This window comes from Eucyclogobius newberryi, unplaced genomic scaffold, assembly GCF_026437365.1.
Source record: "Eucyclogobius newberryi isolate DKJ021-1_F unplaced genomic scaffold, fEucNew1.0.hap1 SCAF_6, whole genome shotgun sequence".
Lineage (NCBI taxonomy): Eukaryota > Metazoa > Chordata > Actinopteri > Gobiiformes > Gobiidae > Eucyclogobius > Eucyclogobius newberryi.
Genome location: NW_027316278.1, coordinates 13,583,613 through 13,610,163, shown reverse-complemented (window position 1 = coordinate 13,610,163; position 26,551 = coordinate 13,583,613). Strand labels below are relative to the sequence as shown.

General features: G+C 42.1%; 1 protein-coding gene across 10 annotated transcripts in view; it reads left to right on the top strand.

Moving 5' to 3' along the window:
• Positions 1–26,551, top strand: part of fbrsl1 (fibrosin-like 1) — a 305,613-nt gene that overhangs the window by 205,063 nt on the left and 73,999 nt on the right. For 7 of the 10 annotated variants that reach the window (XM_072433233.1, XM_072433231.1, XM_072433238.1 and 4 more), the window contains one exon: positions 10,032–10,061. The exons of the other annotated variants lie outside the window; for them this stretch is intronic. In XM_072433233.1, coding sequence (XP_072289334.1) covers positions 10,032–10,061 — 30 coding nt within the window. The remainder of the gene's footprint in view (positions 1–10,031; positions 10,062–26,551) is intronic. 10 annotated transcript variants of the gene reach the window in all.

Here is a 26,551-nt window from a genome sequence, read left to right as displayed (position 1 = left end):
GTCTAATAGAGAACAAAATCTACAGGCAAAACTGTAGCTTTATTCCACAGGGATACTTTTTTTACATACCTTTTTCACTTTTTACTTTCCTACCAGTGAGACAGAGGCTCTTTAGTGTATATTGTGCATTTTAAGTATGCACTATGTATCTTTTCTTGTGGTGGGTCCGGCATTGAAGTTGCATTTATTCAATTTCAGTCTTCAATCTGATGGTGAGTCATTTTTCTTTCTCTGTTCTCAGTGGAAACATAGTCCAGTCTGCTCATAAAGATGCAGGTCTTAAAGAAAGATTTGTGAATATATATATACTGTAATTCTAAGGCTGATCATCAATGTGTTTTTAATTTTCGTGGCAATTTCTACTTTCTAAAGATCTACTTTCCTAAGTAAAATATCAAAAGGCCATTTTTACAATTTAAACTGCTTTATTTATACATGAAAACATTACTTGATGAAAAATCTCTAGATGTAAGATTTTTTCCTATTTACCTGAACTGTCTCCTTTGATTCCCTTGCTAATTGGTTGGTTGCCTTTAATAGGGACCGACAGACAGACAGACAAGTCCACATCTTGTCTCTATTTTGTTCAAGCCTCTTCTGACTGCTCTGATTTTACCCCGGGCAAACGGATTTGTCAGCTATTCTGTTGAGTTTCATAGACTGTGAGGTGAAACAAGACTTGCGTACAGCTGTTTCCGGGCTGATACAGAGGGAGGCAGATGAAGAGCAGGAGAGGAAGGAGAGTGCGAGAGAGAACACGGAGCTGTCTGTGATGTGTGCACTGATGTAGCGGCAGCTCGAGGTCAAATGCTGCCAGTGTTTTGTGTTCATCTTTGTCTCGTCTCCCCAGTGCTCTCCTAAATTATTCACAGCCCTGAAGATGCCTCCTGTACTCCTCTCTGCTGCTACACTCTGTTTTCACACACTTTCCCCCTGTCTCTCATTTGTCGGCTTGCTTCATAAAGTACTTTTCTCACTGCGTTATAGAACCATATTTTTCGCTCAACATGTCCAACCTCTCAAACTCTCTTCAACAGTATTCTTTATGTTTTTCTAGACATGGGGAAAACTTTAATTATTGTAATTATCTCACTGAAATCACATTTTTACTGTCAGTCATGAACTTAAGTGCATAGTCTGCAATAACTCTCTGCCAATCAACTCTTTGTGGCTTAAAGCATAGTTCAGAGGGCCCTTACTAAAAGTCAAGGCCATTACCATATCGGTGCAACGTCGTTCTCCTCCATTCTTAATACTCTAATGATTTTTACTGACTTTGTAGCCATTTTATCTCACCGAGTTCAGAGATAACTCCCAAGGGCACACCAAATCCTTAGGCCAGTCGATCCTTCTGATTACCAATGTGTCCATCAGGCGTTTCACCTCTAAAGAGCTTACCAATAAAATCTATTTTAAACACCAAGGACGTGTCTGTGACTGAAGCAGGTAATAATTTTGTAGTGCAAGTTAGCTACTGAATAAAATAATTCCCTTATTTAGTCTAATAATATAGTGTTATGTTTCTGATTCCTGTGTCTCGTTAGCTGTACAGCAGTGGAGTGTGGCTCTCACCGCCACCTGAGGAGAAAGTGCAGCAGAGAGAGCTACAATCATCCCAGCCATTGCCACAGGACACCCATTTGTAATTCTGTTCCCTGCCTACAATAACGTTTGATCATGGCAGAGGGAACAGGGCGTATGGAGGGGGAGGGTGTCTCAGCTTCTCTTCACTCCTCCAAAGCCCCTCCCGCTCTTTCCCAATTGCTGTCACCTAGTGTGAATGCCCCCTCTGGCCCAATGACAAGTCGAGCGTGAAACGCTTGGCTGCCCCCTGAAATTAGCAGTAGAGCCCCCGGCGGCACATGCTTCTCATGACCAGCACACAGTGGGCTGCGCCAGATTCTTTTCATTAGGCTGTGGCCTGCCAGCCCTGGACTCTACCTCCTGCTCTCACTTTATCCCTACCTCCCACTCTGTCCCCTGTCAGCCAGAGCCCAGTAAACAGCATCTGCACTGCTCATCACATTACGGATTCAGGGACCAGTCAGAGATGCGAGCCAAGATTTCTGTTTCCACAAATCTAAAGTGTGATACAGTGGTTTGTGTGTAGTACATGCTGCAGTGCTACGTGTGCATATCTGTGCGGCCTGACAGGATTAGTGAGGAAGAGCTGGTAGTAGCAGCACTGAGTGCGAATGAGAGAGGAGGGGAGTAGTACAGAGCTCTGCCTGGAGGCTCAATCTGTTCCTCACTGAGCTACATCAGTGTTAGAGACGGCGCTGGGGCCGCAGGGAAGCCTCCACTCGCTCCATCAAACTGTCAGGCAGCCAGCGGAGCTGCACAGGGAGACTCTCAGCTGCCCCCGGGGCCAGTTCAAGTCAACATCCCATTTCCGTGCCTCCTCGCCTAATTTCTCCTACGCCTGACTTAAATTTCCAATGCCCAGTGTGTGCGCTGCAGCTCAGCCGCACCGGGCCCGGGGCCGTGTCAAAACACTGGAGGTGCGCAGGGTTTTCTCTGGATGTGTTTTCAAATTCAGTGACGAGATAACACTGTCACATGGTCAACAGAGACAAGAAAGCCAAAGGGAGCCTTATAAAAGATGAAATAGAAAAAACATAAATCAGTGTTTCCCCCCTTTACCCACAGAATGTCCTCATTTTTCTTCTATGACTATATTCATAACACAGTTGTGTATTCCCCATCCTTTCAGAGTCCTGGCACTTTCTCTGTGAGCTGAAGAAATGCTCCCTGTTCCCTCGTACATCTGCCATTACTGTCTGTTTTTCACTCACTGAACCACTCTGAGGATCACAGCAGCAGCCCAGCGGCTCTGTCAGGCCCCCAGTGAGTGCTGAAAGCAAAGGTTGAGGGATTTTCTTGTTGGAAAGGACAAGGCGGCCCTTTAATTTACTGAAGAAAGCAGGAGCAGCTTCTACCTCATAGCGCTATCACCATCAATCTGTCTGTGCTGCCCTCCGCCCCCGTCCCTCCTCGACCACATACTTTGCATGGAAGTGAAGCAGAGTGCTGCCAGGTCTCACTGCTGTTTACATGGACTCGGGGTAATGTAAAAGTCTGCTTCGTTTGGCCTCAGGTCAGGACTATATCTTTCCTCAGCCAGGCTTGATTTACATGGCCCCCACTGGCTCTTCCTTTAAGTGTGTCCGCTCGGAGCCAGAGCCCTGTGTGTCTGGCTAATGCAAAGAGCTTGTCTGCTTCAGTCCTGCTGTACCCTTGCTCTCCCTCGGCTCTCTTTCACTGGGCCTCTGTAAGAGAAGCCATCTCCGTGTTTACACAGCCAACTCAGAGGTCTCTGGCTCAAATATGCTTTTACGTGAAACCTGTCTACCTCTTCTGCTGGTCGATATTATTTCTAGCCGGCAGAGCTTTTTCTCTCAATCTCATTCCCTCCAGAGCCTACATCTTCAGCTGGATCAATACTTTCCTAATCCAGAGCTCCTAGCCTGACCCGGGGTAATCAGCTGACTTCCCTTGCTGCTTGCTGGAGAGGTCAGAGGTCAAATGGCTCTATAGATTTGATCCTGTGATCAAATGACTTTGCTCGCTGGTGCTTTTAGATACAACCAGAAGGGTCAAGAGCAATCACTTGTTTTCTTTTGCTGCAAGTACAAGTTAAATACAGTACACTTGTATGTTTGAGGATGAGGAAGGTTCATTCATAGCTGGAACTACACAGAAATGAATAACAGCTACAGACAAGTACAAACCTATTAAGGAACCTTTGTAACTTGTATTATTGTGAATACATAATGCCTGACCAGACCCTGTTGTATTCTCGAGTTAGCAGATACATACTTCCAATCCTGCCTTTTTGTTGACCAATTTTGCAGCTACTGTAGCTCCCACTTTCCGATCCCAGGCGTTTGATGACCTCAGCACTTGAGTGTGATGTAGCATTGTCGACGGTACACCCTATTTAAGGCCTGTCATTCTTAGGATCTGTTCCAGCTACAGCACCACTGGATTGCAGAACCAAATGAGATTCCAGCACAACACCTAGTCAACTTTGTCATACCTCATTACTTTCTGTGGCACTTTATGTCGGAAAAGATAAAAACATCCAGTGGATAAATGATGTAAGGGAGATTGAAGTAAGGCCTCACCCTGAGCACGGAGACTGATCTCCCGCTGATGCCCTGGCAGGAGGTCCCCAAGTGGACCCCAACCTGTGCTTTCATGTCCCCACCACGCCAGCATCCCCAGACCTCATCCGAGCATCCACGGGAGGGAAATTGCACGAGGAAATTGGTGTTGTTCCAGCAGTATCAGATTCTGCTGTGGTCCTGGACTATCTAAATGGTCCATTACCCTCTCTGTGTGCTCTCACTCCAGGAGATCGGGCTTTGTCACTTCTCTCTTCCATACAATCAGGGCTATTTCTGTGTATGTTCCTGCGAAGATGGCCTCTAAATTGAAGCTATTTTTACAACGTTGTGAAGGTGCCAGAATTGCTGTATTGTTAGTTTGACACCTTTATCCATTTGAACTAAATGTCAGGTTAAGCAATTGACCTTTCAGATTTCTCCGGACATCAGTTTATTGAAGCATCTTATCAACATTCGTTGTTTTTAGGTTTACAGCGAGACAGACGTTCGGTTATGCGTTTTTATTTTTATTTTTTTATTTGATCCATACATTTACACAATCCAAGAAAAATTGTATCACCAAATTCCTAATTTGTTTTTTATTAAACTATATAAACATAGATCATCATTTTACATAAAAAATGGTTAATAATATACATTTGTTCATTCACTTCCTGTTCAAAACTGCAGAACTGAGGCCCCGCCCCTCTCAGTGAAATTTCAGCTTGGCTAAGTGACATTTTTGAGTCTTACATGAAAGTGGACAGAGATAGAGGGTAGGGGAAAACCGTCATTTTCTGAGCATGTACACCTAAAATCCAAGAAAATACAGGATTACGCAAACAGGCATGAATCAATCGCAATTCAACTTTTAGTAAGTTAATGATGAGGAAGCACCGTGGTTAAAACATTTTTACACAATATATCCCGCGCATTTTATGCTTACAAAATACAAAACAGAAACATTTCAAGTTTTGAAGATAATCCACACACCTTATGAGTATTCAAGCAGACAGGCGCTGACACGATGCCAAGTCCCTCCTCTGTTTCTCACGGGCAGAGTCATTGCAGATTGTCCTCGGAGTGTGACAAGTGGAACTATGTGATTAATTTGGCCTGTCATTTTAATGTTCTCTTATTGTCTTTCCATTGCATTTCAATTAAAAAAATGTCCAGGAGTCTTGAATGTTCTTCTCCTCCTTCACCTCTCCTTAGTCCTGGCTCATTTTAGGGCTAAACTGCAGGGTCGTCATGGGGGCTCGCTCTAGGTCGAGGCATGGCTCCAGACAGGGCTGATGGCAGAATAAATCTAGCGCCTCTGAAGTGTTGAAAGCTGTGTAAATGTCAAATGCATCTGTCTGATGTGCTGGCGGAGAGAGGGAGAGGTGGGAGGGCCTGGGTCGGTCCCTTGGTACCTTTGGAAGCTTCTAGTTTCCAGGTGCAGATGTTGCTACTTGCTCTCTGCCTCTGAAGACTAAGCCAGATTCCACCCCCCCCTCCGCATTTCAGGGGGTTTGTGTGGAAGCAAACATGGTTGTATGAAAGACAGGAACCACTTGGGGCTCTGCAACTGTCAAGCAACTTAGTGAGCAGCATTTCTTTCCAATTTTAACAACGTCCCTACTGACGGCCGAACCTGCTGTTTAGGGAGCTTGGTGGTTTTTGCGTTTTCACCATTTGATATTCTGATAGGAGCTGCGCACATTAATGTCCCCTCAGTGTATTTGCATGTATGTGGCACTTAACAACTTTTTTTTTCTCCAATTTGATGGATTAGTTAATATAAGTAACATACAAAACATATTTTGTCTATAAAAAGTGAAAGTGTAAGCAATGTATAAAATGCACTAATTTAACCAAGACATATTATAAATGGTCTTTTAAGAGCGGTTTTCCCTTCATCAGTAACTCACTCTAAGTTGTATTTTGAGTAATATTATTGTTTATTGTCCTGCATTCCAGTAGGGAACATTGCTCAGAATATTCCTAATTTCCCCTACATCCCCTGCCCTGCTGCTTTGTTTCTCTTTTACTTTTCTTTTTCTGAAAAATATAGAGACATGGGAGACACACTACTCCACTGCTCCCAATCCATGCGGCCTTCACATGGCTCCTCGACAAGGCGCTTGTAATGATGTTTACAGCACAGTAATACTGTAAACATCATTACAAGCGCCAACAGTAAAAGGAAAGGTGGAAATTGGCCCCACAATATTGTTTTTAAAATCAACAAAGCATAAAATAATAGTCTACGTGGGTCATAGATGATAACTACATCCCAGAAAAGTAAGTTTCTTAAGGCACCGCAATTGCATTCTACAATAGTAAAGACCAGACTGCTCAGACTTTCATTGAAACTCAATCAATCTAGTTCATTCCTTTTTTTTAAACTGGTGAGTCACTATATATTTGACACATTGTTAACCGTTCCTTAAACAAAACTCAAAATACAATTATACTTTTACTTCCCTGCATCCATCTTGTCTTTTCTACGCTCTCCCACTGCTTCTCAGTTTTCCCTCTTGCCTCTGCCTTCCCCGCTGTGCTGTGCTGCGGTGGATCTCTGTCTGAGCTGCAGCCAGCATTCGTCTTCACACTCGGCTGCAGTGCTATGCTTCTTGTAAAAGGATAAGCCTCATGCTGGGCTCTTGTAATATTATTTTTCCTTCTTGCCAGCTCCGGGCTTGTGAGGCCTCATCTCCCATGTCATGGCTACTTCTGCAACAACAAGGCCAAGCATGCAACCTGGGAATAGATTGAGTCGGTTCTCAATCACCCAGAGTTTAAAAGAGTGGAGTTTTGCAGCCACTGGGAGATGGTCTTGACAAGCTGAATTCTAAAAATATGTTTTCGGTATTCTCCTTGAGGCCGGGTGAAGGTGCAATCTAGATCAATTTTTCCTTTTTTGGTAATTTCCACATCCCTCGAGACCAGGGTTTGAATGTGTTTCTTTATGGAGGGACCAAATTGCGATGATTACAGGTTGTGATGTGTCCCAACAAGCTGCATAGAAATGACTAACAATTAATTTGTCCAGAATTCCCAGGCTGAATGGGGAATTGATTGACAGTAAGCATAAGCCACTTTCAGTCTTAATGCCTAGCAGTCTGTAATGACGGTCTTTTGACAAGCCCAAGTCATAAATTAGGTGTTGTAAACATTTTCTCAGAGAGCAGACAGACAAATGTATGGAAATGTGCACGCCATTAAAAAGTCTCTGCATGCTACACATTTAAGCATCTTAACTATGGTCGTAGCAATTTTATGTCGTAGCATGGTGCATTAGATTACTATAATAATGACATGCAGTATAATACGGGTGCAGGTGGGTGCTACCTCCATGCCCACTCCTCACACTCTCTTCTTAGCCGCTCCTCGCCACGTCTCACGCTGTTTCAATGAGCCAGTCCACTGTTTTGGCCCAGGCATGTCAGATGGGGGTCTAATTTGTAAAACGGTCTACGCACCACAGTATGTGATGGTATTAACAAGGGCCAACATTGGGTAACCCATTTATTTTATCGCATTAGTTTTGCTTGTGTGCACGCTCACTGGACTTGTGCGCTGTGCGTGTCTTGCATAAACGCGGGGCTTGAGCTGAATGCAGATGTGATTTGTGACAAAACTGTGACTAAAAACAAGTGCACCCGGTCATCTAATCACTGGAGTTGGAGCGTCGGGACGGCACGCTCAGTGCTCAGTGCGGCAGGTGATGGCGCCCCGCCCCTAGCTTAGGACGTGCACTCTGTGAGACATGACAGAGACAGACACTTAATGCATTTTACAACAACATTATGCTCAGACAATGACCAGACAGGGCCTGGAATGTACTTTTGGTCTTCTAGCATAATTTGTCTGTTTTTTTAATTAATTAGGCCTACATAAAAGTGATCGAATAATTTCCCTATCATCTGTGATCTGCAGATACAAACTTTATAATTGGATTTTTCTTTCAGTATCTATGACTGGTCAAACAGAAAGTGTAAGCCTGTATTTACAACACACAATCAAGTGTCCACCACAGTAGAACCCTCACACATAATAAAATCATGGTTTTAAATTCCCAAAATATAAAATTTGATTGTCATATTCAAGATTTGTCTTGCATTTAAACAGCACAATGACATTACACACAAACAACAGCCATGCAGCTGAGCAGCGCACCCTCTGGTTGATGAAAACGTGTAACACAGTCACAGATAGTCAAATATTTACTTTCTGTGAAAAAAAAAAGACTTTTATTATTGTCCACCTAAGTTTTCTGTGTGCCCACCCTGGGGCTAGAACCGACCCAGGTAAAATACCCAAATACACATTTCCTGAACAATTTCTGAAAAGTTTTAATACGGTCTATCACTAAGACCACTTTATAGTACAATATTCATGATTATAATAATGTGTTGTTGGTGGTGATTTTTTTATTGAACACCTTTCAAAACAAGATTGTTGCATAGAACAACAAGTTAAAAAAACAACAACAACACAGCAACAACAAAATATAAGCAAGAAGATTGAGTTAGGGTACAATATTGTTATGAAAATTTTTTATCTCTTCCTATTTTAGTTGGGATCACCGCAGTAAACCAAGACATACTCAGTTAGTGCTCATGTTGTTTCCCCTGTATTCACAGTGAAGTAACCTGGAAACCCCACTCCTCCTCCTCCTCTCTCTGATCCTGGCCACTGAGCCCTTTACACTGATTACTCTCGTTACTTAATTACACATTTGGACCCACCGCACTCTTTGACAAAAGCCTGCTGTGCCTTCATTGACCCGGCCTCCTCGTCTTTGTGCACAACTCAGAGAGGGAGTCAAACTAAATAAAAGGAGCCCACTCAAATATGGTGCCACAGGGACTTAATTGACAGATTGGAGGTACTTTTTCACTTGGGGCCCCTTCCTCTGTCTGTGCGGTTCTTCGCTTGAGTTACTCTGGCCCTCATGCATCCTGTTGTGAGGTTCAGGGGGACAGACAGCAGCAGCACTATTTTGATTACACAACTTCTTAAGCATTTTAACATAAAGCCATATGTTATACTGGACTTCTCTGAATATAATTTATATTATAGGCTATGTAGGCCTTGAGCAGTGCAAAATTCATATTAATTAATAGCATACTAGTATTGTGATAAGAGCTATATTTGCATTTAAGTTTCATTGCTTTCATTGCTTTTATAAAGTACAACCCCTTTATGATTTATTAAAAAAACAATTAGCAATATCCCACTGCAAAAATAAGCTTTGAATATAATATAGTGCAAGTAAGAATACAATCTTCATGTTCTCAAATGGAATACAGTTTTGCATTTGTTGTAAAGCCTGTTAACATGAATAAATGAAAGGCGATGTTCTTAATCTGTTGGTCTTAATGCCCCATCACTGCAAGCGTTAATAGGAAAACGACTTGTAATAACTAAGAAAATCGAATTCACTTTTTCTTTCAATAGCAGACAATTTGGCCTTTGGATGCATTTGAGAACACGAGCTCTCTTGTTACGCGGCCTTACAAATTAATGTATTTCTTGTCAGAAATACCACCCTTCAAAGTTATTCACCAGCTCTGTGTGTCCTTGAGACACTATCACCCACAGCGCTCATAAAAGGCTAAACGATAAGCCATCATCCACTATTTTTAATACAAGCCAACCAACGTGTTGCGTTCATCTTTTGTAAATTTGCAACATTGAACCGTAGACTGAAACACCACAATACTTTTCTTTTGAAACAGACATTCTCTCAGTCACTCACACACTACCACCGTTTCCTTCCCCTCTTCATCCTTTTGTGGTTTTGCGCTGAGGAAAGCTGACAGTGAATGAGGGCGCATACAAAAATAACATCTGCACTGATTATGAGCTGCTAGCAGGGGGGCACAAATGAATAATTCCTTATATATTTCCTGTGTCTCTTTTCTCTTGCAGTGTGACAGCGAGACTGACATTGACGACAAGGTAAGGCTGCTTTTGGTATTGGGGTTTGTTCACCTGCCATGTGCAAGTCACAGGGATGAGGCATAACAAATCTGAGCTCTCAAGGAAAAAGAGTATTCAGATGCCATTACACTGTTCTCGTCAGTTTATTTATTTTGCCTGCATTTAGAGAGCAGTAGCCATAATGTGCTCTCTATCCACATGTAAGATAACCAGCATGTACTTTACATACAAATACTATGTTTGTAGAACTTATGTTACGCTAGTTAACAAACAAGTGCCTGGTTTAATCCTAGAGCATTAGTAAAATCCCTCCAGCACTAGTAATGTTACTCAGTGTTGTCACTATCCAAAGGAAATACACCTACACTTTGTGAGTAACATCACTGACTTTAAAAACACTACATTACTCCACATTTTTCAGTAAACTCCCCAATAAACATTTGACTAGTAAGAAATACTGTTTTGGTTCACAACTACTCTACAGTAATTGCATTAGATCAAAATAGTGTAGACGTTTTTAAACTAGAGCATTCAAGTAAACTTTACTCCCAATACTCAGAACTTTTACTTGAATATACCTATAAATACATTTTTTGTTACATTTTTGTCTCACCATAATAACATATTTTCTATCAATCTTCATGGAATGTGTTACCGTAGTTGTTTTACTCCCTACGTCAGATGAAACCACTCTTAATGACAAATTGTAACAACATTAAATACAAACAGAATGTCTCGAGGGAGTTGGGATGGATAAACAAGTCTGTCTGTAATCAGCTCCACAGCAGTTTCCGATACTATTTAGTGAATATTACATAAATTATACATCCTGACTCTGCCTAGGGTCTCACTCCTTTGTACCTTATCTATCTCACATGTGAAGGTGGTTGGCCGACGGCAGCCACCTGGTTACAAGATGAAGCGCCTTGGGGGAACCTCGAGCATCCTAATTCCTCCATGCTTTAGCAATTACTCGGCGCTAAATGAATGAGATAGCATGCCTAATCTCCTGTAAGCCTAGCTCCCAGTTCTGTGGAAAAACGTCGGCGGCTCTACCCCATAAATAATACATTGATAGCAGGGCCCAATTTGCATTAACTGTAGCCCGGCAAGTCAATAGGCTTTTATCTCTTCATTGAAGCGAGGAGGAACTGAGGGCGCGAGCTAGTTGACACGACGGAAAGACGTAGCGAGGGCTGTCAGTCTCCATACGGTGGATGTACCTCACGGTGGGGGGTCGAGGCAGGCGGGAGGGAGGGAGGGAAGGGGGGAGATGGAGGGTGGGCCCTTCCTGCTCCATTGTAACGCAACACTTTCATATCGTGTCACAAAATGTTGACATTCAGTATGTGAAGGTTTCATACTGTGACACAGAATGCAACAACAAGACGTCAAAGCGACATAGCAAGCGCACGGTGGTGGTGGTGGTGGTGGTGTATAAATTTAGTGGGTTGTGTTCGTTTGGGTGTGTTGTATTTATCACTTGCCCTTTTTGGTCCTAGTTTTAGCCCAGTTTGAGTCAAAATGTGTCATTGGTCTTGCTGTTTAGTCCTGATTTAGTTACAGTTTTGTCCCAATTTTGATGAGGTGTGAAAGTGTGAAGTTCCCTTTTGATACATCTGTTGCCATAGTTTTTATGTACACACAACATGTATGTAATGTATGTTGGCCAGTTTATAAAATACTCTCTCTAGGTTGAAGTGAAATACAATAATAAAATACTCTCTATGTTGAAAGTGAATGGATTTAATCATGGTTGTATTATAAATAGTTGTGTGGTATCAACATATATTCAATGTGGTCTAAAAAAAATGAAATTGCCCCAAGTTACATGTGAAATTAATACTGTGCATGTGGTCATAATGTAATGCTTAATGTGTGCATATGGATTAAGAACTCTACAGTATCTGGTCAACTGAACTTGAAGTGAATTGAACCATCCAAAGTCTAAATTATTCCTTGTGAAACAGTGACATGTTCTTTTCTCAAAGTATTTATATCAAATTGTTGACATTGTAGAAATGCTCAGACAGGTGTATAGATTTGGTTTGTTGTCTTGTAGTTTTGGAGTAGTATGAGCCTAAGTTTTGAGTCGTTTTTAAATCAAATCAAATTTATTTATAAAGCACAATTCATACAAACTGCAATTCAAAGTGCTTTACAGTGTTTTTGTGCACAATTCTATGCTTGGACAGAAAGCTAATGACCCTCTATTATGAAAGCAAATGTGAGGATTTAATCATGGTATTCAAAACTGTGGCGCGGGATCAAAACATATTCATTATGGTCTAAGAAAGGTGAACCGGCCACAAGTTACAAGTTGTCACATCGTATTCAGCCATAGTCCAAATTATTCCTTGTGATTTGTTTCCCCAAATCATCTCTGTAACCATGACATTTTCTGTATCAAATGGTTGACAACATTGCTTTGAAGAAATGCTCAGGCAGGGCATGATTCAAATAAGGAAAGAAAACACTGTGGGATTGTGCTGTGTGGAACGGCGGAGAAAGACTGTCATTTGTAATTGCCGCGCTCTGGATAACTCGACAGCCATAATTTTGAGCAACATTTGTGCCCGAGCAGGTGCCGCTCCTCCCGTCTCCTCCCCGGTAACAAAGCCTGCCTTCGCGGCACGTTAGCGGCACGCTAGCGTCACGTTAGCGGCACCTGAACGCCACGTCGCTGGGATTTTACACATTAACGTAATTAGAATATTGTTTCCAGGTGTGGCCCGGGGCGCAATCAAGCCCCACTGTCGGTGAGCGAAAGTGACGCGCCGCAGAAAAGTCACTTCAGAACGGGGGAAGCCATCAGAGCGACGCTTGAGATAGCATCCGCTGGTGTGTTTCCGCCGCCTGTCAGAACTGAATGCATTGGAGACTGCAGGTCATCTCCCAGACAGCTGTCAGTGGGTACATTTGGATTTTAGTTTTGGAAATGATAAACAAACCAGGTCCCGTAGATCTGTATTGGTCTTAGTGGTCTGAGTTCTTCACCACGAACCAAAAGAACAGTGGTTCAAATCCAGTTCATCGCCGTGGCAGTTTTCCCCAGGGCAGCTGTGGCTATAGAAGTAGCTTACCACTTCACAAGTATGGAATGAATAAAAGAGCTTTGAGAAGCACTGTCAAGTTGTTTACCGTATTTTCCGGACTATAAATCGCACCTTTTTTTTATAGTTTTGGTTAGGGTGCGACTTATACTTATATTTATACTTATATACTTATACTTATCCTCCGGAGCGACTTATATGTGATATTATTTGTTATTTTCACACTTACAACCTTATTTCATACTCCAGTGGAACCTATTTATGTTTTTTTCTTCTCTATTATGCATTTTTTGGCTGGTGCGACTTACATTGGAGTACAGTACATTGGAGGCTCAAGCAGGTAATTTAGTCAGATTTGAAAGTGAAAAGTATACCTTCTCGCTATACATCCCGGTAAATATGTCTCCACTTTTCTGCGTGGCACCTGTGATCTATCAAGCACTCCGTCCTGTCAACTCGTGACACGTCTGACATTCTCCACCGCGAAATGATCATTTTCTTTCATTGGAGAGGCATAGAAGCAATGGAGTGGACTTCATCCCTTCTCTGCTTGTTCATACACTCCGCTCAAGTGTCATCTGATCTCCATTAGACCTCCACTTTACTGTCCTTGCCGCCTCCTCCAGTTTCCTTGAGATCTTTTCTTCTTGTGCAAATAGTACATTATCAGTGAAACGTTATCTTGGGCCGCTTATATTTGCCTCCAGGTGTCAGGTGGTGTACCATGCCTTCATATAGCCACATAGATGGACACAGTGGACACCAGACCGGGATAATTCTATTTGGTCCTATTTGCCGGGCAGTCACTCAGCTGCGAGAGTATCCGTGTCATTGGGAAGTCTCTAAGGACCATTACCACATCTGGTCCCATGAGCCTGTGGTAAAGCTCGGGTGTAATCGTCTGCCAGTGCAGCTCACAGAACTTGATTGACACGTTAATTCCTCCTCTGGCCTCCTTATCTCTCCGCTGTGTGCAGACTGAATACCATATCGCTGTGTTGGAGCATCTTTACTGTGGCTTATCTATAATGGTTCGACAGCCAGTGCTATCCTCCCACATGATGCATTGGTGTTATGTCTTTTACAGCTAAGCACATGCAACAAGCTTTCAACAGCAGTATCAGCTTTGAAACAATTCCCCCTGATGGAATTTGGTTGTTGCTAATTGCTATGCTGAATGAATTGCAGATGTAGTATATATGAACGCTATCTCGGTCAAAAACTTAACCAGCATGTCACACAAGTCACGCAAGTTGGGGAGTTTAACAGTTCCGTGAGCGAATGTTTGCCCCGGAGCACCATGCGTCATCCACACGTCCATCTAGTCACAGAATATTGTTGAGTGCAAAAAATATCCAACGTAAAACCTGCCAAATCACTGAGCCAACATTCTAAGTAGAAAAAATGTAATGAAGAGAATTCTGGCAAGTAAAATATAAGGGGTAATGAATCTGGGACGTCCCAAGCTTGGATAAATTGTGTCAGAAAAGCCATCTGGCATTCTAAAGTCTGAATTAAAATTGTTGAATATTATTATAGAACATTGTTTATATTGTGATGTTTCCAGTGTCTCTGTTAAAGGAGACGGAGTATGCTGAATGCAATATGCACTGTACTTATTTTGGAAAAGAAATAGCATTTTATTTAGTATAATAATAATAATCAAAAATGTCACCTAGCCATTTTTCAGCAAGGAAAACATGCTTACAGTGAAATGCCACTATGAAAGAGCAGGGCCTCTCAATTCTGCATTTCAGATCAATATTATGGTTTACAATGTACAAAATGCAAAACAATAAAGAAATGACCCATCTAGTTTTTACAAAGTACCAGAAAAAGGGTGAAATATATCTTCTAACATCTCCATCTCGCCAATACTGCAGTGGACTCCGTAATACAGTAGACATCCATGTATATTAATATGTATGATTTTACATGTCGTGTTCCCTCTGCCACCTGCTTCTCTGCCAGACCTCCAGTGGTCACTAAGTCTCATAATATTCAATAACAAACAGGCCACCCACCAGCTTCACTGACAGCCTTAACGTTTTCATATGCATGGCTAAAACGGACCGGCTTAATGTTTCGACACAAGTGATCATCCGTCCTCATCTCTTTAATGAAATTAGATTAAGTGCACCTGGGAAAGAGCTGAGAAAGCAGAATGCCCCGCCACCTCCTTTAATCTAAAACCAATTTGCCAGTAATATTCCTTTCCCCCAGCTTGGGACTCATCGGCCTTGATTCAAAATGGAGGAGGAACGAGATGAGACTGGAGCTGACGGCTTGCATTCAGCTCCCCACAGGCTCCGCAAAATTAGAACTGACGCCGGCAACACAGGCCCTAATATGGAGATGTCATTTTTCTGGACTAGCTTTTGTCTTATTCTAGTTTCCTGTTTTCACATTTTGGGTCGACATTGTTCTTTTGGAGTAACACCGAGCCGAAAGCGCACATAACATGGACAGACTCTCCGTTTTCTTTGCCCTTCTGGTAAGGATTTAGGTTGTTATTAGATTTAGCCAAACAATTAACATTTTACTGGGAAATAATGATGACTTGTTGCTTTGTGGTCGTGCCAAACGCAAACATGTAATATATTTTCTTCAGGTGGTTTCACAGTCCTCCTCTGCAGCTATTACAGTCAAACCTGGAAACACTTATCCCCTTTAATTTATATGGGGCTGTTTGCAACATGCTCTCATTTCTAGACGGCTTCAAATCATGTGTGCTGGGCTTGTGGAGACACACATCTGTTGTACATTTAGTGCACACGTATGTGGTGAGCAGGAGCGCATTTGGATCGGTCTATAAAGTCCAAATGCCTTCTTTTTTTTTTTTAGGATTTTTTTGGCCCGTAGGCTTTATAAGACAGGAGAGCTGAGCGTGAAATCGGGTGAGAGAGAAGGGTGGACATGCAGTAAATTGTCAGAGCCGGGATTCGAACTCAAGACACTGCGGTCAGCTGCATGTAGAGCCTGGCATATGTCCTGCCGCCTTAACCGTAACCGTGGTACAACCCAGCTGTGTCAAACTTAAATGGGCCACAAAAGTAAGTTTCAAGAGACCAAATATTTGATAGTATTTTTGTTTGCTTTTCGAGTATTGTTGATAAGTTCTCCACTAGGAGAAGAACCGGAGAGGTTAGAAGTTTATCATAATATATTGTATGCACTGTTCGATTCTGGGTAACGCCAAGTGGTAGTCCAAATATAAATGCATACAAGTATTAAAGCTGTATTATATTTCATATAAATCAAACTTGTTCCTAGCCTTCACAAACTCTTTGGGACATCACTAGTATTCACCTGCGCAAAGGTGCGTAAACAGCTTTAGAACAGTGTTTTCTTCAGACGCCACAGTGGTCTACAGTGGACGGCCAACGCTCAGACCCTTTGGCAAGGTTCGTTATTTAAGCACACTGGCCCTTTGGGTATAGACTATGCCTTGAGTAAAAAGGGCTCAGTTGATACCTGGCCCCAGTGCACGTTGGGTAGGAGTGACTTGACGACAGAACGAGTTGGCGTACTTCAGGGCCCGCCAACAGACACAGCCAACTGACATCTGCTGAGAGACTTGTCTTTTACAATACATGTCATAGCCACTGCATTGCTAAAGCCTGTAGCTCAACCTCTCCCCTAAAGGCCAACACACCGATGACGGCATTGGCGATTGAAATAGAAAAATTGTGGCCAGCCAAACCACCACATCAACCGCTCAGCTCAGAGAAGGTGTGAAAGCCAAACATGGCATTTAGACTGTAATCGTCCCTCTCTAAGTGCCTCCTCGCCGTGAAGCTGTTATTGTTGGCGGGCTGTGTTAATAGAACAAATAGGCGTTCCTTTGTTCAGTAAAACTCGGAGCACACGCACCACCATACCTGTCTTAACCGCTAACTGCTTGTGAGAGAAACTGTCACCACTCAGCCATGCTCAACGGCGTGTGATTGAAGCGGGTTTTGTTGCTTCGATGGACACCAAGGTTTGCTATGTTTTCCTGCACCTTCAACCAAATCCATCACTGTTTTCCCCACAACTGTCTTGGGGCGAAGATTTCCCCCCCCCCTGCAAGTCAAGGTGAAATGCTTGATTGCACAATTTTCTGCTTGAGTTCTCGTCAGTTCAATGATACGGTGATACAGAAAGCAAGGCACGCCATATCAAACAAGTTGTCACTCCAGCTGCGCCATATTACGTCAACCATGCAATCTATTTAGGTGCATGGCCTACGTATAATGACAACAGACATCACGGGGTAAACATCTGACACCATGTTGTAGGTTAGTGGCTAGTGGAAAGGAATTCAGCTGTAAATCTATATTGTATCAATGTAATCAAGCAATGACCAGCTTTAACTACATTTCCTTGTCACAAAATGCTCTGACCCAAGCCTATAATGTCTTCAGTATGTGTCCATTATGCCCCAAACGCAACCCATCTCAAGCTTGTTTTTAAATGTCTCATGTTTGAATAACAATCCGAGCCCTGTATACATTTTCCACATGAGTAATAAAAGCAAAATCGACACCATATTGGGTGCAGATGTAGGGGAAAGAGGAAAAAAGCCACAGTCTTATGTGGATGTGAGATGTGAGTGTTTCTGATCGTGCATAAACATAATGCCTAAGTGGGTTTTATTCAATAAACATGGTTTGGCTGTAATTACTTGCACATTTTCGGCGAGCTCCAAACGCAAGACAGACATGGAGTGTGTTTAAAGCTGGCAAACTAAAACTCTCTGTCAGACTTGGCTTTTTCGCCCAAGACTTCTAATGAAAAAAGACTCGCCTTTCCTTCCTTGACAAAATGGCATAATGCAATTAGGATAAATATAGAAATTGATGTCAACTCAGATGGTCAGTTACTTTCTAATGGGAAAGGAATAAATCAGTCAATGTTGTAAATTTAACTTAATCGGCCATAAAAAATTAATTTCAGTTTATGTCTGTATGGCTATAGTTGTGTTTTTCCCCCATCATTCTAGGTTTTGCCATGATTTATTAAGATTCCCAACTGGAAATGAAAATAGATATCATTGAGAAAACAAAAGTTGATATTAGTTGATGGCTGGCGTGTTTTCACTCAATTAATTCTGTTTATCTTAACATTGTCTCAATCTGGATCTGAATTCCATTATGACTTTGCTATTTCCTTTCGTCTTTGGGTCATGTAATATTATATGTTGGTTTAGCTTCATTTTACACCTTTTTCTTGTAAGCTTTGGAGAGGATTTGTTGGTGTTGAAGGACAATAAAGAATGTTTAGCACCATGACTGGACATCTCTCCCACCCACTGAGCAGGCATATCCCTTTCTTTAGCTCACCGCTCGAGTACCTCCAGTATTTCTAAACACTCGGATGCCTGTGGATCGGGTGGGCAACAGCCAGACCTCAAGCCCTGCAGGCCGGCACGTCACTAACCCGCTTGCAGAGGAACTTTCTGTGGGCGAATGTTTGTGATGTGGAAAGCAGAGAAACCCTGGAGAGCATGCACACAGTGGGGCCAGCTGCCTTCAATTATGCCAAAAACCCAAGCCACTGCAGTCCCCCGTGCACTGATCCAGCCGCTTTGATCTAGGGCAGCCAGGGAAAGGTACATGGCTCGAAAGATTACAGGAAGAGAAAATAATTATTGTGTGAAAGCATGGACTAGATGTTAACAAGGGGATTTTTGGATGTTAGGGCTGGAGGAAAGGGATAAGGGATGCCACTGAAGACTAAATTCAACACATCGAAAAAGAACAAAATGTATCGCAATAATGTTACAGTCTTCAATGGAAAAGACAGATGTGAAAATAAACACTACCAGCAACCACGGGGATATAAAACTGCAAAGGGAGAGAGGAAGGAGGTATTTAAATCTCTCTAACTAGTTCCTATAGCTCTTAATAACCCACCGTTTTCAGGAGCATGCACAGCTTTGAAACTGCTTGTTTCATACAGTGAAAGCGAGGCAGGGGGCAGATCGCAACTCTTACTTACAGTTTTGCGGCGTGATTTTGTCATTGCTGCTTTTACAATATAGCATATAATATAATAAAATGAATGTATTTACAAGAATAAAATTAGGTACCACACCTTATTTGGAGTACCCCTTTATACAGTGGCATTGGATGGAGATGCTGACACCCAATCATTTATTCTTATTACATGATTAAAACGTTTTCATTCAATTCACCCTAGATAAGGTATACATTTTCTCGTTGTTGTGGAATAAATTGAAGTAGTCTGACGTAGGAGTTTATTTCGCAGGAGTTTATTTCCATCAGTACAGGACCTGAGACCTGAATATATGAACCCGATGATTGAGTGTATGTGCATTCCAGTCTAGTCCAGTCCAGTCTGGCTATGCTTTCATTGTAGAGCGTAAAGTACCTTTGATGACGTAGGCCAGGACACAAAGAGCTGAGCTGGAAGTGTTTGACTGGTGGAGAAAATCTCTTTTCTCTAACCCTCGTACTGTGTCTGAAATTGTCTAGTTTTGGGGGCTCTTTTCACTTTTTGGCTTATCATTAATTAGTGTATTCACCTGGATTCGTTCTGGTAATAAATTCAGCTTCCATGCACCTGAAAGAACAGCAGTCACAAAATGATGCACTGGCACAACTGTGACTTGGCCTGGTGCTTTGAAGAGGTATATGGCAGCTTGTGGTTATGCACGGGGGTTTTGGGGAGCCACAGCCAGACAGAGACGGGCCATAAAACCTCACCCCTGCCAAGCGCCAGAGACACAGGCAGCACCGGGCATCCATTAAATTAATTTGACTTCATTAGTGCAGACCTGCTAGATCCCGGGTGCCCGCCGAGATGCCAAGGGCCAGGATGTGCGAGAGATAGCATGGAGGGGGGTGGCGGTGATGGTTCCAGTGGCATCAAACCGCTGTGCTTTGAGGGGAGCGAACACATGGCACTGACAGGCGGAATATGGCCCAAGTTCCTACAGTGGGACAACTGCCAGACAAAGGCGGCATTCGTCACTGGCTTCAAGGGAGCTCAATCAACACCCGGTCCGAGCATTCACGGCAGCCGTGCCATGCCACATCAGTGCGCTGTCTCCGGGCAGTGCTGCTGTGTTATGATATAGAGCCAGCGCCAGCAGCCTGAGCCCGCTGCCATCACCTTTGCACCGCTGCCAAGAACGCTCATGTTATTAGTGCACAAAGCCTACATATAGCTCTGGTAACTGAGCAGTAATTCTTAGCAACATATTTGGCAGTTTGCAGTTGCTGTTTAAGCTGCAAAAGGATTACAGTATTATTTAGAATGTGTTTCAGACTGAAATAAAGTTAGAGGTACACAGATTTTGTCCATAAACTAGTATTAACATAGCTGAAATTTTTCATGAGATGATGTATGAATGATTTCTCGCTATGTGTGTTGCCAAATTTCAAACTCTACTCTATTAACTTTGATTGGAAGTGCAGTTTGGCAGCTGTATTATAAGATTATTTAAAGTAACTTTTATATGAATGATTCAAAGGTTGTGGAGTTCGGTGCTCAGTGTTGGTATATTAGTGTTGTATTAACTGTTGAACAGACAAGGATATTCCCACCTACTTTACCCTACCGGGATTTGGTAAACAACATGTCCAGCCTATAACTTCCTCCTCATGCCTCAGAGCCTCAGGTCACCGCTGCCCGTCTCCGGATCTGACCTGAGCGCAGCAGGGAGCAGTGCACCTGATAAACAGTGAAGTGGGTAAATAAATAAATAATGGCAGGCATTAAGTCCAGGACAGGACCAGAGGCAGCCCGGGGGTGGTAAGTGTTCTGTCTGACAGCCTGAGTGCTTTGATCAGCGGGCCCCGTCTGAAGACCGCTTCCACATCTGCACAGGGGGAACGAGCTGTAAACTGCCAAGAAGCATTTTAATGACAGTTGGATTATAAAATGAAAGAGGGCTCCAGATGGCTGGCAGTGCAGCGGCTGTGGTTCAGGGGGAGGCTGTTTAAACTGCTTTTTTATTGATAAAATATGGGGTGAAAAATTGTGCGGGGCTTATTAGGCATCCCGCTGTGATGTTGCTCAGCTGGCCAAGCTGTTCACTGTGGCCCCCATCCAAAAATGCCTCCATAATTTTTAAGCAGTACCTTTAAATGTGTAGATCCCGGCTTGTTATGTTCACCCAGGTTCACCCAAACTCTCCCCACACCGCTTGTACTTTGAAAGCCTTCTTGTGTACTGGTTTGATGAAGGGTCCTGTTAGTTGCCAAGCTTGGACTAAAGGGGTCATGGGGCCTCTCACAGTATGCTCATTATTATCAGGTGTTCGAGTTTATGCCTTGAAAAGCCTGTAGTAAGAGATACACTCTGGACAAAAATTTTAAAATACCTTCTACTCCTTTTTTTTATATTCTAATATGCATAGATGGGGATGTTTTATATCCAAAGTGTTCAGTAATAAATTATAGATTACCTTTTCTTTCTGAAACACACTATTAGAAAGTAACTTCTGCAGTAATTACATTCATAGTCGTGCTGTTAAATCAGATTGTCATACCTGAATATTACCTCAGAGTAAATGGCTTTCACACACTTTTCACTTCGATCTAAAGCCTAAATTGAATTTGCTGGAGATGTGAATGGGGCTGATTCAGGGGCTCTGAGATTCATGGTCTCTATAAAAGGATCACAGAAAGCCATCTTGACTCCATCAGAATCTATACATGTCACATACGTGTGCTGTTCCGCTATAACTGGAGAGATATGTCGTTAGGCGCGCGCTCACAGCCGACATAAAATCCATTTAGGTTGATAAGACGTTTGACTAAATCACAGATGGCTTTTCAAAAACGTGCATTTTCAACCTTCAGAAAATGGGCAGCACCAATTTATATTCCATAACTTGCACTTGTAGTCCCACACATCACGGCCCCGTTTGCCTCCTCTGCCATCAAAGACAATTACTGTTGACATCACCATCAAATTGCTAGCACTGCTTTGCTTGTATGTCTCGTTATGTGACTTGAAAATGGCCATCTTCCATCCAGGATTGGTCTCCTCCCATCTGCTTCCCACACCCATACGACTCCCAGTGTGGAGGATTATAGGACTAGACACCCTAATGGACGCCCTGCCAGAAATGGGTTTAATACACAAACAACGATTCACAGGCAGTTTGTGTGTCCCAAACCTGGATAGCATTACACTTACATTACATAGATGTTCAAACCGTCAGGAGGAAGATGTTTTTAAATCCCTCCCATAAATCCTTTGGCACATTGCTAGTATTTACATGCACTTGTGATTTCTGTTCAATAAAATGTTTTACAATTGGCTCCCCGCGGTTCTACTGCCGCTTGGCTCGCTTGTCCGTGAATCCCCTTCCGCCTTAGTTCTGTCCGTACGTGGTTTTCTCCCAGCCGTGCTAAAATAATCAATAACTGAAGATTACACAACAGACTACGAGTCACGGGTGGATTCAAATCTAATTTACGATGGATGTAACCACTTCACCGGAGAATGCGTTGTTGTTTTTCTAAGGTAGATGTTTGTGTCTCAATGCCAATGGTACCATGAAATAAATTGAATTATTGCATAAAAAATAGTGCCACAGTGTGATTTAAATAATCGACTTGTCCTTAATTAAATTTTGTATCAATTATTAGATTTCCTATTTACAGATTTATTTAGGTTAGCATTAGCATTGAGACATAAACACCTAACTTAGTAAACAAAGACATATCCTCTGATGTAAGTTAGACTTTAAAACGCAGTCTGTGATTATCCACCCCAGGCTTGTTTAGATATGAAGCTGAATTAGTATTACTTTTCCAGTACTTAATGCTACTCTTTTTCTATTCAAAGCTAACCAAAAAGTGGCACATTAACATTCATGAATAATTATGTTTTTATGTTGTAATTGTATGTACTGTTGGCTTAAACACTTGACTTTCTTAACCTGCGGAAGCGACAAAAGCCAGTTCAAATGGTATTATTATGTTGAGAGAGTTAGTTATTATTTTAAAATGACAACAGAACAAAGACAAAATCATAGATGGGCAGGCCGGCCAGGCAAGAGAAGGACATTTCCATAATAACCAGAATTTTTAGGCATAATTTGACAGAGAGTGGCAGCTCATCCCGTGCCCTCAAATCTTGCCTCCCTTTACCGCTCCTTCAAATGCTTCCATGGAGAATAGACACAAAGATGATGGCAGCGATGCTTTTGGCACTTTCGCCTGCTCAAAGCTCCCCGCTCCTGTCATATTCTTTTTTTCTGTTCCTTCCCCCACTTCTCGCCCAAACTCCCTGCGCCTCTACCTTCACATGCATCCCAGCGGAGAGAATAAGGAAACACATTCAGATGCGTTTGAAGTGCGGGACAGATGGAAGGCTCCGGGGACTGTAAAAAATGAATCGAGGCTGGTAATAGGAGAGATGTTTTGAATCCTCTTCCCCCATAAGTTATTTATCAGGGGCCCTTAGTGGTAGTGGAAGACTTGAGAGTGCTCCCTTAATGTAGCATCTGATGACTAGTAGGGGGGCTGTTCCAGGAAGTAGTGCCGTAAAACAGGAGGGGAACATTAGCAGGAAAGTCTCTCCGGACTCGTGCAAAACAGAGGAACAACATAGAGGGCGGCTTTTTCCCAGCATGCATCACATCAACAGAAAAAAGGTGTGCAAGAAGATGTTCCACAGCCTCCCACCAGCTACTGATACTAGACACTGCTAGATTTACTGCTAGATTCTGCTCAATGACACTCGGCAAGTTAGCATCATATGGGCGGGCACTAAGCAGCTTCAGACATTCAATTGTTGCAAAAGCATAATTTGAATGTCATAACCAGATGACTGCCTTTGAAACTGTTTCTACCAAGGGCCATGGACGAATGAAGGATTACAGCGACTCATTTGTGAATATTATGAGCGAACAACCTTTATAAGAAGCGTGTAAATGAGATCCAAACTAATGATGCTGTTTAAAAAAAAAACTCATCTTGTTACGACTTTGTTGATTAGAGACTGAAATAACTTGGAGGAGCCATTGTGTAGCTTAGAATGTTCCACTGTATTTCATTAAACTCGTCTATTTTGTCTGAATGGATTTTATTTGCACTTTTCTCTTTTTTAAAATACATTAAGTCATTTAAATGTATTTTTTTCCTGTTGTGTGAAGCACTTTGAATGGCCTTGTGTACGACTTGCGCTTTACAAATAAACTTGCCTTGCCTTACTTATTTCCATGGAGACGAGAAGCCAGTGCCACCAGGCCAAGTTAAAGGTCAGATCTGCGGAGATTCAAGGCCACATACTGTATAATGCTTATTTTTCAAGGTGTTTTGGAGCAACACTGGAGCATGTGTACCGGTAATAGAATAAATGCATGAAAGGTAGGTTTAATGCCATACTGTGGAACATTCCAAGCATAGCAATGAGACAAGCAGGTGGCGGATCCTTAATTTTACATGTTTCCGTCTAATTTAATGTATGTACAAAATATCTTGTTTTTGTTTCCTTATTTTAGACGCTGAAGGGTTTAAAACTACCACATTCCACTGCTGGATGTGTCGAGAAGCTTATCAGGTGTAACAATCTGTTTAAGTGCCCTTGCAAATTGTCAACAGAAACAAACTGGTACTTATTTGAATCACTGATCCAAACGTGTTTTGTGTAGGATGATATTGACTTCTTAACATCAATAATAGTGGAGTTGAAAGAGCAGTTGGATGATTCCAGTTAACAATTCACTTGAAATACTGTAGAACCCACAGTTACAAACGCCAGTAATGGTCCGTGGCAGGAAATGCACTGATCACAGGAGACTAATGACCTCTGAACTGATCACTGAGGCTAATAAAGACCAGCTAACGACATAGCCGCTTCGTTTTTGTGCTAATTGCTCTCCCTGGACCTCCACGCAGCCCGGGTCTCCCTAGCATCTGTCACCAGGCATATTCCTCGACACGGCTCAGGACCTGGCCTTGGCCCCACAGCTGGGCACGCAGCCAGAAACAATTGTCCTCTGGTGTCCTTTTACAACAGCAAGGTGTGGAAAAACATCGTTCGGCGCTGCTGTTTGTTTTTCCTGATTGACAGCTTGATAGAAATGTCAACCGCTGCGGTAAGGTACAGTTGTGTGCACTCTATCAAAGAGTTTATTTAGTCTAAATAGGATGAGACTCTAGATTATTTGAAGTGTAATAGTGTGTCAGTTTTCATTTAAAATGTGAGTGATGTAGCATACTATATCTGTTTTAACTTAAGAGGATAATGGCTTTATCTTTATTTTCTTAATACTTTTTGTCTTATTCCTTTTTCATCATTTAAAATAAATAAATATTTCTCGCCAATTCAAAGCCTGGGAATATAGAGAGGCATCGACTCATAAATGGCAGCTCGTTCTATTTTACTTGGAATACTGGTACATATTAAATTGACTAGCTTTTTCAGTACAGCCAGTGCTACAGTAGTAATACCACATTGTCCAAAATGACATTCATAGCAAGTAATTATAATTTCTATTTTGAGCTTGTATAAAACCCTCAGATTTGTATTTTATTTTACAGGGCTGCAGCCGTGGCCATTTTAAATTATTGGCGCATGGTGTAGCATTACAATGGCTGGTCATTTGCATATAATTTCATGTTGGATATTAGATTAATGGCTTGTGACTGGTGTGATGAATACTAATTTAGCCTTAAATCATGTCATTGTTCACACATTGGCAGCGGGCATGGCGGCCAGACATTTTATAAGGCTATTGGACAATCCTAGTCTGAATTTCTGTGGACAGTTACAGCACTTGCTGTAAATGTTTGTTATTGTAGGGACGGTTAGCTTCACTGTATATGGGTCAAGGGGTTACGAGCCTTATTTGCACATGCAGAAAATGAAGAAGCTGGTACGCTATGAAAAGCATGAATGAATTAACCTCTTTGCCTGCTATCTTTTTATGTGTTGTTCCTTATGGTGTTGAAGGTTAAAAGAAGGCAACAGTATCACAAACTGTATTATTTATATCAGACAGTATAGTAAACAAGACTCATATCTTATAACCTTTACACTGGAAAAAAAAAAAAAAAATCATGTTATTATTGCTTCTCTCTGGCTTTCATCAAGTCATTCAAATACATTCATGAAGAGAAGCAATGGTTTGGCTCTCATTCTTGCAACTAACAAGCCACTGCCCACCGGTCCATAGTTGCTACCCCTCCTGTGGATATATAGAATGAATAAATTAATCTATAGAAGCATGTGTGGAGTAGTTATGCTTATGGGGCTGGTACATGAAGGATTTAGTGTCCACCATCATGATAAAATCTTTAATATTAAGCCTGTGTTTTAATATCATGTGCACTTGTTTGACCCATCATACGTGAGACCTTATTCATATGCATGCTCATTCTTATTACTGCCAGAATTTGTACATACCACATATATGTTAAAGATAATGGTTCATAGATGTTCATTGATAAATATTCATGCAAATATTTTGAGGGTGGCGGTATATGG